This window comes from Uloborus diversus, chromosome 1 (assembly GCF_026930045.1).
Source record: "Uloborus diversus isolate 005 chromosome 1, Udiv.v.3.1, whole genome shotgun sequence".
Lineage (NCBI taxonomy): Eukaryota > Metazoa > Arthropoda > Arachnida > Araneae > Uloboridae > Uloborus > Uloborus diversus.
The window spans coordinates 238,497,703-238,515,388 of NC_072731.1; the positions used below are offsets into that span (position 1 = coordinate 238,497,703).

Consider the following 17,686-nt stretch of genomic DNA (forward strand, 5'->3'; position numbering starts at 1 on the left):
CTTCTCGATCCTTTTTAGTAATCAGCCCCTGCTAATCGCGAATGAGTACCTTTGGAACTATTAACCGATCAAATTTTGCGTAAAAAATTGACATTGTTATACTTATAACTACAAGAACTATTACTGAAAAAGGGATTCCTAGTAACTCCGACATAGGTGCATTCAATTTTCGTTATAAATGTGTGCCTTACCTCACTGAATTTCATTAATTAAGTAGAAAATGTGTTTAAATAAAAATACTACACTAAACTGTCGATTATCCGCGGAATAGGGTGGCACGGTAACCGCGGATAAGCGAATAATAGGTAAAAAACGATACTTGGCGTACAGTAACTAAAAACAATTAATAACACTCACATATTCATTTAAATTATAACTAGAAACATTGGTTCATTGCATTTACTGACACTGCATGTAAATATATATATATGTAAAATCTAAAAGCGAACAATAATACTATCATACTATCATAAGTTTAAAAGTTAAAAAAAAATTGTAAAAAGACCAGCAGATAGTACGATCCGCGGATAATCCGTCCACCGATAATCGGGAGTTTACTGTATTTCATTTGTAAATCATGCACTTTTGTATGTCGTCCATAATTTTTTGACTTATTACCTTCTTTCATCGTTTTGTTTGATTCAAATTTCTCTAAGTTTACAACGTGTATCCACTTTACTCTTAGTAAGGTTTTTAATTAAATTATATATTTCATATATTATACCATTTCCTCGTCTCCAACAAAACTTATTTTCATATCAATCCAATTTTCAATCTACACAATCTTTTCCTCATCAGTGTGAATATACCACTTCTAAAGGCGCGTCTAGTCACCCGTAAACATCATTCAACAAACTTCGATACGTTTTTATTGCTGCTTTTTTCATTACTGGGTTTGATGGTTTATTATTTTTTTTTATTTTTCGGCCACCTACCTCGCCGAAATAACCAATGTAGCAATTAAAGTGCCGACCGAAAAGGTATTTTAATGAGTTTTATTTCTTCCTTTCATACACTGAAAAAAAAAAATTGCACCGCTGCGCGACTCGTAATTTCTTTTAGATCTTGCGTCGGTGTTCTGCAGTCAGAGAATAATTGTGTGGCAGATTTAATATTTGCCAAACGTTTAGAAAGCAAGTCACCCACCTTTTGCTTGTTTTCCCCCCTTTAATGCATTAGCTGAAGTCTTAATGAAATATTTGCTTGTGGAATATGTTGGCGGTTTATGCCGACAGTAATTTCATGTAGAGTTTTGTTGCATTTTCCGCAGCGTTTACTTTCTGGAGAATGGAGAGAAAAAAAGTTAATACCTGTGTATCTCATGCGTTAACATGTTCTTGCCGTCTGGAAAAGAAGAGGAAAAAGAAACAAAAACAGACTTGTGCATTCTGCAAAGAAAATGCGAGCATTTTTAACCACACTTTTTTTTCCTCCCTAAAACATATTTTGAAGTAGTATTATAAACCTTGTGTTGTTTCAATCACCATTGCTTGTGAATATGTTGACAGTTTATGCCAACAGTAATTTCATGCAGAATTCTGTTGGTTTACTTACCGGAGAAAGAAGAAAAAAGTTTTTCTTGTTTATCCTGTTCTTACCTTCTGAAAAAGAAAAGAAAAAAAACTGCTTTTGTGTGTATGTAAAAAAAATGCGAGTATTTTCAACCACACATTTTTTTTTTCTTTTCAATTTCCCTAAAACATACTTTGAAGTGATATCTGTACCTCATGGCCAGAAGGACGTAAGCCACATTATGGTAATTTTACAAGAGAGAGGGAAAACTTTTTTCTGGTGCATGCAAAGCGTGGGACGCGCGCTCTTTTAACCCTGATAAAAACTTAAAAATGATTTTTATGGGTTTCTGCATACAATGCACTAATAAACGCAAAATCGCAATTTTTGGACTTACGTCAGTCTGGCCTGAAGTACAGATATTATTAACCTTGTGTTGTTCGATTGCTGTTGCAATCATTTTTTGTTTCGTCTGATCAAACCAAACTGTTTCCTACTACTGCTACTACTACTAATTCCAAATACTAATTCCAAAATCTTGCAATTAGTAGACACTAAATAGTTGGCTGCTGGAAAACTTTACATAAGTTAAACTTCGCCAAGCTTAGCTTTTTCCCCTAGCCTTTTTAGGATGGCTAATTGTAACATCTACGTAAATATTACTATCGAGATACTTGAAATGTGTTCATTTTTCATAAACTCCCGTAAAAAACTCTTGTGACAAATCAAAGCTAAGATCATCGCTGTATGCCTAATAGATTTTGATAAACGCATAACAGTTTCCGTTACACCAAAACACGAATAAAAGTGATATTCTTTGTATTTGCACGTGTTAATGCGTTCTGCGTTAAGGAAAGTGTTCTATTGTTTATTCCCAAAAAATAAAAGTTTTTCCTTTTCTCTAATTGTGATTTTTTTTTTCATGATTTTTCTCTCTCTTCTAGGTCAAAGGTGGCTGGAAGAATCAGCATTCCGCATTTTATTAATAATGCATCACCCAACGTTACTACTGGTATTATACGCTTCAGTCATCTTCAGGATAGCAGGTTAGTCACTTTTATATTTCAAAGTATAAGAATTGCAATAATCTCGTTTGAACGCGTTTCGTGAAACACGTGGGGACTTGTGAACCTTCATTATTTTGAAAAAGTGATATTAAGTAGGTTGATCTGTAAATGAAATCTTAATACCAGATTCCTTTTGAAAGATTCGGAATGTCATTAAAAACTGTAGCATTTGGTAAATGATACAAAAGTACAGTGAAGTCCTGTTTCAACGAATACCAAAACAACGGAATATCCGTTTTCATTTTTCATCATAAAAGTTCAATGTGTAACGAGATTTCATTGCATTTTAATTCATAATCGGTACTAAAACAGGGTTTTTTAAAGGTTTGAATGAAAACTGTTGCAGCAACGATTTTTGTTTTAAACCAAAATTTCGTTTATGCTTCTTTTCTACCATATTACCGTTTCGTAGTTCATCTATTTTATATTCGCTATTATTACTCTCTTTTGTTTTAAATTGCTTTCTGAGTTTTTAACCTTTTCTCCCCTACTCTTTTTCGAAAAATGCTCTTTTGTAGATTATATTTATTTCCTTTTTCCGTTTTCTTTCCTCATTCAAAGGACTTTTGAAGGACTGTTGTAACTTCATGTTAGGAAAAAACTTTAAAAAATTTTTTATTAAATTATTTTTATTAACTTTTGTTATACTTGCTTTGTTGTTAATGGGTGGTACAGGCTAGTAATTGTTAAACTAATTTTCTTTAACAAAGTTAGCGAGATTATTTCAAGACAGAACCAAAGCCAGCATGGATATCGGGCTTTTGGAAATTTTCAAATGATAAGAGATTTTTCGAGACTTTCCTTGATTCGCACCATCAGATTAAAAGCGTTTTTTCTTCGCCAAAAAATACAGTGAGGCACTTGCTTTGTTTTTACGTGTTTTTACGTTTGCACTTGTTTTTACGTGTTTGAAGGAACCAAAAAAAAAACTCATAAATATATTTATGTAAATACGTATCGGATAATGCAGGACTGATTTTTAAAAACTTATAAAAGAGAAATGTAAGTGGAACTTCCCTGAAATGTTCTTTCATAGATTATTTTTCTTTCCTTTTCCTTCCCTCCCTTCTTTTTTTTTTTTAATGTATAGCAGGAAATTACTGTTGTGAATTCAAGAAGAAAAAACTTTTAGTTACGAACTGTAAATTCATCAAGGTTTGTTCATTGACTGGTCCAAGCGCAAACTCGTTGAGACTTTTTAGTGGAGGAGGGAAGAGAAGGAGGTGTGGGGGGGGGGAATGCTGATTATACGCACGTTTTCGCTACTGGAACATGCGAATAAGGAGGGAGCAAATCTGTAACGCTCCTCTCGAAGGTTATCGCTCGTCTCTCCCCAGCACATTAATTACCTTGTAGCGCCTATTTGAAAAAGAAGGAATAAAAAAGAAACGGGCAAAAAAGCTCCTCGCGTCTGAGCTTGTAGGCATAAAGAAACGAACATCTCAAAGAGATCTAGAGAAGAGGGCTGCTCCGAAAAAGGGAAAAGAAGTGCCACAAAGCCCGCGGCACGCGTAGGGCACGCGATAGTCTTTTTTATTTCTTTGTGGAGTTTGTTTTTTATTTCAACCCTCCCTTCCCTATATTCCCTTACCATCCCCCGTTTGCCAGCTGTCGCGATGTTGAAGTCAGTCAGGTAGGCTGATGGTGATGATGATGGCCATATGGACTATGGGGGCCTTCCCGTTCTCCTTCTGTTCTCTGCTCTCTCCGTGGAGGTTACTGGAGCTGTTTTTATCTTGAGATGGCGTTTTCTTCACTGATGCGGCTCATAAACACCTCTTATCAACTTGCTTATTCTGCTTTTTACGCTCATATTGTTTTGATGTGATGTATAGCAAGGGCGGATTCAAGGGAGGGTCAAAGGGCCAGCTGACCCCCCTGTGACAAGAATTTCTTTACGACTATTATAAAACTCCAACTTTTTATTTTAATCCGGAAAATTAGTTCATGGAATCAATATTAACCTTTTTCCAACTATATAGTCTATAGCTGTGGTTTCATATATTTCAAAGCTTACGGTAATGCAACCAGTCTGTCTGCCTAAAGAAAAGGGCAGTTGAGTTTTGCTGAAAATTTGAGGGAATATGATCCATAGCGCAGGTTACGCCATTAAAAATTTAAAGGAGAGGGATTTGAAAGGGTTGTGCTTCCATTTGGGCGGGGTTGGGGGAGGGGGAGGGATGCACATCACCCTTGGACGGGAGGCATCCCTGCTTAACTAATATTTTTTGCATAAGATGTATAGCATTGGCCTTTGAAACTTGACCCCCCTTACAAAAATTTCTGGATCCGCCCCTGATGTATAGGAAAAGCTGTGTGAGTGCGTTTGATGTAGCCTGTGTAAGTTTCGAAATGAAGCATCTCATTAAAGATTTTTTCGTTTATTTTATTTAATGGGGTTGTTTCCTTCAGTCAAAAGTAGTACTTTTAGTCACTGAAATTGATGGAATAAGCAAAAACAATTATATGGACCCAGAAAATTCTTTCATTTTTCCCAACTGTTATTTTTTGATTAATTTTTTTAAACGTCCGACTTTTGAAACAAGGCGTGGTCTTGAGGACGTCACAAATGATGCTCTTTGGCGTATCTTTGTACCGCGTTTCCACGTTATAATAATCAAGAAGCGAATTAAAATTGCGATCTACGCTTTCTATCAACCATACCGTTGCGTATACACGTGAGTAAAGATGCGAATTGGATATTTTGCTCTGTGAATGGCAACACAGAATGGCATTTCATCATTTGTGATGTCATCGGCAAGAAATGTAAACAATAAAAGCGCACCGATTTAAGTAACTTTTTTTAAATATTAAACTTAAACAAGTAATTTAAAAAATGGTTAGATCCTATGTTTTTAAGCATGTTCTTTCAGAATAAAATACTTTTAAAATTTTGGAAACGACCTCATTATTCGTTTATTCACTATTATTTTTATTCGATAGTTGGAAGTTCAACAATTAATTTTATCTTCCTTGTGAGCTCACCAATCCTGACCAGAATAGTTTGATAATATTCGACTATCATCTTTCGAAACGTGTTATTTTCTCTGTGAGTAGAATACAAATCCGTGTATTTCTTCTTTCAGTTTTTTTTTTTTTTTTTTTTTTTTTTTTTTTTTTTTTTTTTTTTTTACGTTTTTATGGTTAAACTTCTTAGAAACATTAAAATGATGCTAACGAAGAAATTTTGTTAATTTTGAAACTTATTTTACCCTTTAAAGACCACGGGACAATTGTTTCCCATAAGGTGAATAATTATTTATTTTATAAATTATCCAATGCAAAGAATTTATAAATCATATTTGTGAGGCATTAGCCTCAAAAAAATATTATTGTTTAAAACATGCATTGTAATTTCATTTTCAAAAAATTTCAAATGAAATACATCGATTGAAAATACAGCAATCATGCTTCCAGTTTTATTCAAGATTACTTTTAATTGAAGGTTAAATAAGTTATGTCAATAATTATACAAATGTTTTTGAACTGAATAACAAATTAACCAGCTCTTAGAGAACTTGTATTTTTGCATTTCATGCGTCCCATCCGTTCACACAAAATCTACTTAATTCATTATGACAAGACGTGACATACATATTGTTTACATCGCCATTTAGTAGTTTTATGTATCAAAAATACCCGCACTGTGTCTTAAAGCGTACAGTCCTTAAAGGGTTAATTATTATTATTTGGTGTATCAATTAGGGGCACACGGATGAAAGTTCACGAGAAGTCATTGTGACCTCCCAAAATGTTTTTTTATTCGACAAATTGGGGGACAATATTGCTATATATATATATATATATATATATATATATATATATATATATATATATATATATATATATATATATATATATATATATATATATATATATATATATACTCCCTATTATTTTTTAATGATGCCAAACGTTCCTTCCCGAAATTGTTCCCTTTCCTTCAAGAGATTGGATTTTTTTTTTCCTTTATAATTTAATGTCCGTCCTTGTGTCCATGTTTTTGACTTTGTGTGTGTGTGTAAAATTACGTCGTTTATGTTTCATTTTATGTTGTTTAAATTTGTTTCTCAGCAAATTCTTTCACTTGTTATTCAAAATTTAAAACTTCGTTTATGTGTTTATTTCGGCTTTTTTTTTTTTTAATTTTTATGTCCTTTACCCTCGCTGCAATTTCCCTTTTATGGCCCTTTTTTCTGTTTTTCGACAGTCGTTTGGCGCAGTTATGGAGGCGCTTACGCCAAAAAGAAAAAAAAAATCAATGTAACCAACCAACTTAATATTTCTTATCATTAGATATTTTGCGTACGTGTGATACGTGTACATAGTGCATGCTCTTAGTTTATCATTCGGTAATTGATAATTTTCGCCCTCCCAAAAATTTTAGTTCGGGATGCCCCTGATATCATTTACATCTTATGCATATTTATTTACGTCTTTTGCTTTATTAGGTGCTATATTTAGTATTTTATTTAACTGCATGTCTTGAATGTCTTGTAGTTTAAAAAGCTAGCCATGCCCTTTTCAAAATAACACTCGCTACCCATTTATCTACTGCTTACTTAAAATTTATTCTACTTCAGATTCCCCTTCCTCGACATTGTCAAAAAAAAAATCCATACAGCCTTTAAAAAAGTTCTCTCTATTTCTACCTCTCTCTCTCTCTCTGCTGCTTAGTTTAGTTACGTTGAAAAAAAAAAGCCGAAAAAAATATAAGGGTTTGAAATTGAATCTGATTCCCCGTCCTTTTCCTTTTCCTCTGTCATCCCCTCTTAATATCTTCCCCTACTTACCAGAAATGGACAGTTTTTTTTCTCCTCCTCGCTGTAGTCTAGAAGGGAAAGAAGACATTTTTGCTTTTTTTCTTCTGCGCAACACTGTTACTTAAGTGTTTTTTTTTCTCTCTCTTTCTTTCTCTCCATCTCTCTGTCTCTTTCCCTCTCTGTCATGTGTACAACATTTATTTTATTCCCCCCCCCCCTACGATTTTCGCTACTGGAGTTATATATTTCTCTTGTATTAAATTATATCGTGAGCTATATTTGATATGAATTGCTTTCGAAGTTTTATGGAAACTCTTAAATTATTTTGTATGTATTTTATTTTTGGAACACAGTATTATATATGTTGAATTAGCGTTTTCAAGGGGTCGACAAGTTATTCGACAAAAAACCTTAGATTTTTTTTTTTTCTTTCTCTTCCCAATGTAGTTGAGTTACTCGAAGTATTTTTGTACTATAAAATTCCACGGATTTTCTGTTTAGAATATTAGTAGAAACAAGCTCATTTACTTTAAGGAAATCTAAAACTTTGTTCTTTAAGAAGAGATTTCAAGTTTAATTTTGATAGTTATTTAATGTTGTCTTGAGTTATTTGATGCTTATAATAATGCTCACATTTTTATTTATTATTATTACTATTATTATTGTTTTAAATTGTCTCTGGCAGAGGTCCCGGTTGTAACTTAACCCTGTAAATCCACTAATTGATCTCTTTTCATTGAAATCTGTATATGTATGCAATTTTATTTAAAGTTCAACTATATTAATTTTAATATTGTTCGAAACGCATTGAAATTTATTAGACACTATATTGAATAGATTATTGTGAAGAACAATAAGTTTCTCTACTTGTGGTTAGCATTTTAGAGTTAACATATTAGGCTAATAATTAAAAAACACAAACCTTAATCATATTAAAATTTCACTACAATTTCTGATGAAAATGTGAAAGCTTGTGTAGTCTTCGTTGTTATTAGTTTACAATCATTAAAATTCAACTCACTGTTTCAGTTTTTTGATTTCATCAGAAATGCATGTCATTCATTGAATTTTCTCTTTCTGCTTTATAACTATATTTAAATCGCTGATTCACTAGTAACGTTGTTACAGAATATGGTCCAACTCACAGGACACCCGCTGTGGTGTGAAGGGGGGGGGGGCTAATATGGAATCAAGAGTTTATGAAAATTTAAATACTTAATTTTGAAAATTTCCCAATCTCTAACTATTTTAATCTGTCGAATTTCAAGCAAAATAATGCACAATATTGAGGGGAGAAGGCGACCCAATATGCGCTTGGGAAAATTTTATGTGAAATATGTTCATAATTTATGCTTGGCTCTTAATGTATACAACCTGATTTGAACTTTTGTTACAGCAAAATAAATAAAAATGAGGGTTTTTTTTTTTTTTTTTTTTTGAAAGTTGTATGACCCTTTTTCTTTACTTAAAATTGTATTCATTTATTTATTTATTGATAAGAGAAAGGTGCGACGCTACACTGATTACAGTCCATTGCGACACCCGTACTTGGAACACCACTGGAATCACATAAATGTTTTCAACTTTTATTCAAAAATGAAGAGGGGAAAAATCCAAATGTTTATCATTTTCTACAGGGAGAATTCTTGAAAATTGAATAGCATGTCCCCCAGGAGTTTTATTAATCTCCATGTTTGATTTCTCCCCTCGAGTCCTCGGCAGCAAAGGGCATATACCACTGATGTAATGGATTGTACAGAATGCCGCAAAGATGCGTTTCATTTCCGGTTGGGGCGCGTACAGATGTCGCGTGCCGCCGCATGTGCCCCCCCCCCCCGGAAGGAAAGGGGCCCGCGTCTCTGGAAACACTAGATTTCCGACGTCTGCATCGGATTGCTCCTTCCTCCCTTTGAAGCCGTCTGCCAACGACTGTTTGTCGTGACATTATCCTTTTCTTCGTTTTATCCCCTTGGCGGATACGCGAGATCTTACTGTCGCCCGTTATGTCCTCTACAGCGACATTTGCTCAGTTTGAGGCTGAAGTGCAAACGGATTCGTTAATCAACGCATCAAATTAAGAATCAAGGGCGCCCATATAGGGGGCAAGTAGGGGTTCAAGCCCCCCCCCCCCCTTAGAAATTAGAACTTCCTTGCTTTCATTACTTTTATCTTTGCAAAAATGTAAAAACATTTCTTCTCCAGCCATTAATGAATAATTTATTTAAAAAAAATGTCAAACTTTAATTACTCTAATCTGCACTGAAATCGGTTTCCGTGGAGAAAATATCTGAGCCCCCCCCCCTCTCAAAATTTTGCATATGGCCCATGTTAGGAATGTGATGAACTGTGCAATTTTCGGATGAGATCCTCATTAGAAAAGAGAAAGCAGAAGCTGTTAAAAAAATGTACCTGTTTGAATTTTGGAAATTGTCAGTTTGAGGTTCTATTTTTTAAAATGTGCAGACGGATTCGTTGATCAGCTCACCACATTAAGAACCCGCTGCATTGTGCAATGGCCAAATGAGATTACCATTACAAATGAGAAAGCAGAAGTCAAAAAATGTATTTGAAGTTCGGTAATTGTCAGCTGGAGGCTCTACTTTTTAAAATGCCGAGTCGGAGGCTTTAAAATTTCAGGAGTCGAAGTCTGTCATTTTCCTTCCTAGCCCTGGTTAAGAACTCTTGTGGACAACGTTATTTAGTATTAGGGTTGCTATTACTAAGTACTATTACTTAGCCATTTATTAGTAGTTGGATAATTCTTTTGAGTATTAAAATGAAATTGTGAAAAAAAGAAGAAAATTGCTTATCAAATGTCACATAAAAATGTTTGACTTTATGATGGCTGTGAATGTTCTTTTCTTGAGGGAAGAGGATTTGTGAGCGAGGGCTTGTGATATCCTCCCTCTGCGTGAATCCGTCGGTTTCCGGTTGAAGATACATCACCGGGGAATATGACGCCAGCTTTTACCGACTTCCGACTGGTCACGCAATGTCATTTGTCCCCTCCCTAGTTCCTGCACATGGATATCAGCTGGAGAAAGCGAAATTCCCCAACTGCTCCTTGTTGCATTTCGGTGATGAGGATTTGCATTTATAATTTCAATCTGGACGAAAATGTTTTTATATTGATACCGGGAAATTCCCTCATTTCATTATTTATTTTTAATTATGTGATAATTATTTATAAGCAGTAGCAAACATAGGCACATTATTTCGTTCGTTAATCTAAGTTTCTTTTCGTCATGTATGCTCACTATAGTTACTTTAGTGGAGTTAACATTTCGATTATATAGTTATAAAGCTTGGAGCAAGAAAATTATATCTTTTCCATTTGATTTGAATGGTCTATATGAGTATTATAGAACCTTATTTTCTTTTTGTCTGTGTAACTGTTGATCTTTCAGTTAATTATATTTGTCTGTTTTTTAACTTATCTTCAATTTATTTATTTATTCCCAGAAATTTAAATACTGCTCCAGGTCCCCATTTTGTTTTATTTATTTACTCTATAAATCGTAATTCCGAATGTAAATTGAAAAAAAAAGGTAAAGAAAATGGAAAAGTAAAAACATATGCTTATGCTTGCTAAGTGAAATTTAAATCAAAATTAAAATAATTGTTATATTTGTCCTGTGCATAGGCTTCATATGTATCTTGCGTTTATGCTTTTGAGATCAAGCATCATAATGAAGGGGAGGGGGGATCTGCGCATTTATCCGGGAGCTTAGCAGTACTGGACAATGGCAAGGACAAACCATCCATCGTGATGATCCCACCTGCTCCACCCGCTCGCCTTCTCTGTTCAGGGAACGTGCGCTTGTCTGTCCTCCGGCAGGTATGTGGTGGACATTGTGTTTCCCTGCATCTGCAATTGCAGTGGGTTGATTGGCTGTTTATAGTGTTACAAAAAAAAAAAAAAATCAATAAATAAAAGGTGATCTGTGTCCCTGTTTACTGCTGTGGTAACCTGGGACCAGGACCACCTTCGTCGATGTGCGAAAATTCTGTGCTAAAAGCCACTGATTTTGTTATGTTATTATTTCATGATTATTATTTTAATACGCTTTAAATATCTTCTTTCTGAGGAAGGTTTGATTTGTAATTAATAGGTATCTGCAAAAACGCAAAGACCGACAAAAGTTGTAAAATCTTAGGAGCCAGGAAAACATTTTGGGCGCCAGGCAAATTATTTCGAAAAGTTTATTAGAAGAATTCAGTGTTATAAGGAAAATTCATGGCTTCTGAAGGAACTAATCGCTGACATATTCTTTTAGATTTGACAAACCCTGGGAATGCTTACTGTCCGAAGCCCCTCAAATCCCTGGTTAGCCTGTAATGTGAAAAACGTGTTCAAAAAATGATCTTAAACTGTCGAACTGGTTTTTTTTTTTTCCCCCCCCGCTTCAGATCATGTTAGTTGGAGTTATTTTGTATTTTTCTTCACTGTAAACTTATAAACTCCGCAAAAAACTTTTTAAACGCTTTTTCATTTGCTTTCTTATTTTACATGTTTTTGCGCCAATTAATTCAGGAAGGAAAGTGTTGGCGGGAAAAAAAAATCATCAGTTGTGTTTTAATATGATGCAAATTTAATTATTCAGTAGCTCAAATCTAAGAAACGTAATTGGAGGAATATTCTTTAGCTGTTGTTATTTATTTATTCGTTATTTTCCTATGTATATTTTTTGGAGCTATACGCCATTCCTTTTGAACACCGAAATAAGTAAAATTCCATTCCAAATCTAAGGAGTACTTTCATTGTTAATTCCCCTTTTTATTTCCCGAAACAAACTGTACCGAAGCAGCAAATAAAACAAACAGGATTAATGAATTTTCATGTTATACCTTTCAGTAGTAAATTATAATAATAATTTAATAAAATAATCATTTATAAGGGACACAACATGTTAATTCGTTAATCATATAGGAAATTACAATTTTTTTTTCATAACACTTAATTAAAAAGAGCACAACATGTCAGTTTTTTAATAATAGTAATTTACTATCATCATTGTTATTTATTTTTTTTATGAATTGTCCAACATGTGCGTTAATCATATGATAAATTACTATATTATTTTTGAGGCACGGCATGTAAATTCGTTGATCACAATAAATTAATATTATTCCCAATTCCCCCACTCCCCGAAACAAACAGCGCCGAAGCACCAAATGAAGCAATTTTCCAGTAAAGATCACACACCAAAAAAAAAGAACAAATAATAATCAATAGGAGGCTGCTAACGGGTAGGCCACGCGTGCACAACATGCAAGACGCGTGCCGTACCACCATCACCTGGCCTCTCCCTCCTTCTCACCTGGAGAGGAAGATAAGACGGCCAGTTGGCGATGCAGGGGAAAAAAAAGAAGCAGGGGGATAAACACGGCATAACGACAGCTGCCCGAAGCCAAGGGGGGCAAGGAAAGGAGCTATTTTCTTTCTCGCTCCATCCCCCTTTTTGCGGAGAGACAATATATAATAGGGTGCACGTGGGGGCACGTGCTGTTGCCATCCCCCCTTTCGGTTCGTGCACGACCTTTTTTGAGACCTTTGGCTGCCGGTCGCGTTGACCCGAGTGGCGGTCAGAAATAAGAAAGAGCGATCGGCACTATTGACTTCCCCATACCTACATCGTAAACAAATATCGTCTGTGAGATGGTCGCGATATTCACGCATGCCAGGACATTTGCGAAAAAAAATAATAATAATTTTTTTTATTGCTAATATGCATTGAAGGGGGTCAAAGATTACGATTTCATTTCAATACAGTAAACCAGGGCCGGATTTAGGAGAGGGCAGGCGGGGCTACTCGTGAGAAATATCTTTGCTACTTCCCCGGGACCTCTACAACAAAGGGGCCCCCACAATAAAATTTTTACGAAATATCCTAAATTTAACGGGTCAGCAAATTTTACGTTTTTTCTCCCCTATAAATTACAATAATAATAATATAAAAAAATAAATAGCAGTAACTTCAGGATGTACTTCATATTAAAGTGTTGATCGAAAATATCGGATATATACATATATATAAAAATATTCGGATATATATCTAAGTGTCGGATATTTTCGAAAATATGATGATCTTTTCGAACCCTGATTAGGGGCTTCCACTCCTTCGTTGCCCCGGGGCCTCCAAACTTCCAAATCCGACCCTACAGTAAACTCCCGATTATCCAAGAATCATTAAAGAATCAAGAAGATGCATTTTCGCAGCAAGAAACAAAATCCAATGACTGATTTTTACCGAAAATTGTAAATTTACAGTTAGTTGTTTTTGTTCCATTTTTTGCGCTTTCTTCATCGCTTCTGTACTTGTTCTTTCTCTGTGTTGAATTCTATTGTTCATAAAGAGCAAAACCGTTTTACAATGCTGTATATATTTTCACTGTTTGTACGAAGTTTATGTTTTTGCGCCAGAGCAATTTTTACTTCGTTTGCCCGTCATCTTTAGCCTTTTAGAGGGTTATCAGCGGTACCCATGCCTCTCGATTCTGCGAATTACCAGAGTTTACTGTACTTTGCCATTCTGTATAGAAAGCTGAATGAAACAAGAACTTGACTTGGAGAAATTTTCCAATAACTGGATATTGTTGCGCACACTTGTATTTATTTATTTTAATTACATTGAGGGGAAATACCCTAAGAGGTTTAGGGACTCTTACATGTTTTAAAACGATTACGGAATTCATGGAACTTGGAAAAAACACAAAAAAGAAAAGTTTAGACTAGTACTTGCTGCATACATTCACTCCTCCCCCCCCCCTTTAGAAGTTGATTTCATCTCATCATTCTTATTATAACAAAAACTACTTAATTTTATCGAAAATGTTCAATCATCTTGCTGTCAAAAATCCATGACATATTAAATCAATCCGTTGACACAGTTGACATTCCCATCGTAAACTCGGCGCACCCGACGAAGACTGCGGTTAGTAGCTTTCTAAAAGCGACTGATCGCTATTTTCGAGAAATGATCACAAAAATACCTGGACTCTTTCCAGCATCTTACATAGTGACCAATTGTGTTTACTCTGCCAGTAAGCGTAGATGCGTGAGAAGCGTAGGCGGTGCAGCAGACCAAAGGTTAGTGACTCGGTCTCTATATCAATGGAAAGGAAATGCAGTGTTTCCTATTTCCTCTCTTATTACCTTGCTCCCAACCTGCTTACATCAATGGTGGACACCTGCTCGAATAGCCACCAGTTCTGCAGGAGCTCTTCTCTGCAATGCCCAAAACAGCAATATCCCTTCTGCTACCAGAATCCCAACCCGTAAATTTGTTTTTAGCGCAAGGCCTTGAAGAACCGCAGCGTTTCCATACCAATGCACATCTTTTCTTGTAATTGCAGCTTATAGTAAAAATTCGCTGCAGCGATATCTGATACAACGATGAGTTCCTCTATTAAGATAACGTTATGTGGTCCCGTTATTCCAGTTTTGAGATATGGAATCGTTATGAAAAATGATAAAAATCATTTTGCAAACCCTTAAATCCTATAATAGGTTTGCTGATGTACCTTTTAAACTGTGTAGGTGCTTTATTTGTTAAAATAACCAATTGTAAATTTTGATACACTTTAGTAGTCTTTTTTTTTTTTTCTGTGTGTGTGGACTTAGTGACTTTTGCCAGAACGCCGACGACAGTGGCGTAGCTAGACCCGACTTTCGGGGGGGGGGGGGTTACTTCTTATATATATATATATATATATATATATATATATATATATATATATATGTATATATATATATATAGTATATATATATATAATATATATACATATATAATATATATATATATATATATATGTATATGTATAATCGCTTGGAATTTTTCCCTTTTCTTCTTTTTTTTTTCTTTCTCTTCTCTCTTCTTTTTCTCTTTTTTTTTTTTTTTTTTTTTGAGACTAACTTTTCGGGGGGGGGGTTTTGTCCCCAAACCCCCCCCCCCCCCCCTTAGCTACGCCCCTGGCCGACGATATAATTTGAACCGCTGTTCTGCCTTTTCAATTCAATTCCGATTTTTATTTCGTATTCCTACCCAATGATGGTTCAGTTTCAAATGTATCATTCGGTAAAAACGAAAATTCTTTTTTTTCGCCTTTTTGTTGACGTGTCCAGAATGTTGAACTCCTATCCAGTCAAAGGATGTTCAATGCTTCCTTCTCGAAACAGTTTTCTCTCTTGTTATGGTGTCATTATTTGGGGGGGGGGGGGATTGCACTTGTGCCATAAGCATATTTAATCTGTTATAAATTATTTTTAATTAAAAGTAGTGCTGTGGTTAGGAGGGACACATCCCCCGAAATGTTTGGTTTTCTTTTGTAAAAATAATACAAGTGTGAAATAAATTGGTCTCAAACCACTTTTTATTTTGGGGAATCTCCCCTTCCCCAAACATTTTTTTCCAACTACATAACTGGTTAAAAAGTATACTGCCTCTGGATACAATGTCATATTCAGGGGTGACTTCGTAAATTCCAAATTTTTAATTTTAGTACTTACACCCCTTTGCTTCTAGGTGCTTCAAATGCTCTGTTTTTTTCCTTACTTTCGCTTTTTTTTTTTTTTTTTTTTTTTTTCATGCTGTACATATTAGTGCAGCTTTAGATGTTGTTGCTGATAAATAAAGCCAAGTAGTATCTGAAATTTTATAAGTTTTTTTCTGAGCTTAAAAACTAAAGTTCGTGACGCAGCCGGAAAAAAATGCTGAATTATCCTGCATTGTTAGAAGTTAAAACAATGAGAATAAAAAAGAAAAAGATATACAATTGTAGCGAGGAAGGGTGGAGAGTTTGAATCCGTACTGACGTTTCTATTTAGATATCTAAATTAGGACACACGTTTGCAAAAAGCAACATAAAACTTGTACAAGTTATGAAAATTCAAAGTCTCACATTGAAAAGCTCGTTTGAAGACATCCACAAGCTGAATCAGTGACTATCCACTCGGAAATCCTCTGCAGTTTGGAGCGGACGTTATTTTTATTAACTCCTTTAGTTCGCTTTCTTTTGTTCCATTTTATACATTAATTAAAATAACTTACTTGGGATTTCTGAAATCATACCAAAGGGGGAGTTTTTCATTTCAATATTTTCAAGTTGGACATATATTTTTGAGCTATTCCGATACCTTTTATTCATTGAATTCCAAGCAAGCTGGTTTCGTAATGTGCAGCTAAGCATGGACAGGTGCTCCATTGTTGTACTGCTTGACATAATTCTGGTGATCCTGTTGCATTGAAGGCAAGTTGCATCACGTACGATATTGTTATGAAAATTCGAAGGGACTCCCGATGGGTCACAGTAGATCGTCAAAAATCCGAAACTTTAAAAATCAGAACGCACACCCATGAAGTTTTAATAAATGTTCCTTTATGTTCAATAAACAATAAAAGTTTGTTAAAAAATGTAACTGCATAGTGTAGTGTTATGTACCGTATTGTGTGTTATGTACGTGCATCTTCTCTACGTAGTATAAAATGAAGTCTCCAAAAAGCGTCTGTTTGTTTGAACGCGCAAAACTGGAGAACTACCCGGCCGATTTCGCTGAAATTTTCACAGTATCTTTCATTTCGCAGCGGAAGGGTTTGCAGACCAGTTCGAAAAAAATCCGATAAATAGTTCTTTTTTTATTCCAATTTAGCCCCATTTTTCACATAAATTCCCAAATATGGAGGTGAAAAATTACTTACACATACTAATATTACATATCGTTGGAAAGGGTGGAATTTTCCGCGTTCTACGCAATTTATTTCAATACTCTAACTTAATTACGTATTGAGTTATTAGCGTTTTTAAAACTCGAATTTTTTTGGCTTAGCTGAAATTTAGGCATTACTTTCTTCATTAAATCTATCAATAAAAAGTGAAGGAATTGTCCCACAGTTTTCTTTTTGACACCATTGGAAAAAGCGGCTTTTTTTACTCCAGATCAACTTCGACCTAGGATCAAGCTTCTATCTTAAGCTTCTATCTCGAAAAGAAAAAAGTTACAAGCATTTTAAATCAGTTTCAAAAAATCTCATATCCATTCAAATTGTTAACCATTTTCTTTCGCATTTTAATTCCTTAAACTTATAACATGTCTCCATGGTTACACTTTTTAAATCCATCTTTCTCGATTTAATTTCTTAAAAGTATTTTAATATCTGTCGTCATTGTTTGGAAGGGAAATTTTGCATGATGTTTTTTTTTATTCATTTATTTAAGCCTGATTGTTGAATATACGTAACTTGACACAATTTTTATTTTCAAGGTGGACCGGGCAATGCAGCTAGTACTGTATAATCACTTTATTTGATTACTTGACATACTATTTTCCAAAACAGTATTTTCATA

At 34.7% G+C, this 17,686-nt stretch overlaps 1 protein-coding gene across 1 annotated transcript in view; it reads left to right on the top strand.

Moving 5' to 3' along the window:
• Positions 1–17,686, top strand: part of LOC129219460 (pro-epidermal growth factor-like) — a 43,739-nt gene that overhangs the window by 19,900 nt on the left and 6,153 nt on the right. The window contains exon 2 of the mRNA XM_054853857.1: positions 2,457–2,558. Within this exon, the coding sequence (XP_054709832.1) occupies positions 2,457–2,558 (102 nt within the window). The remainder of the gene's footprint in view (positions 1–2,456; positions 2,559–17,686) is intronic.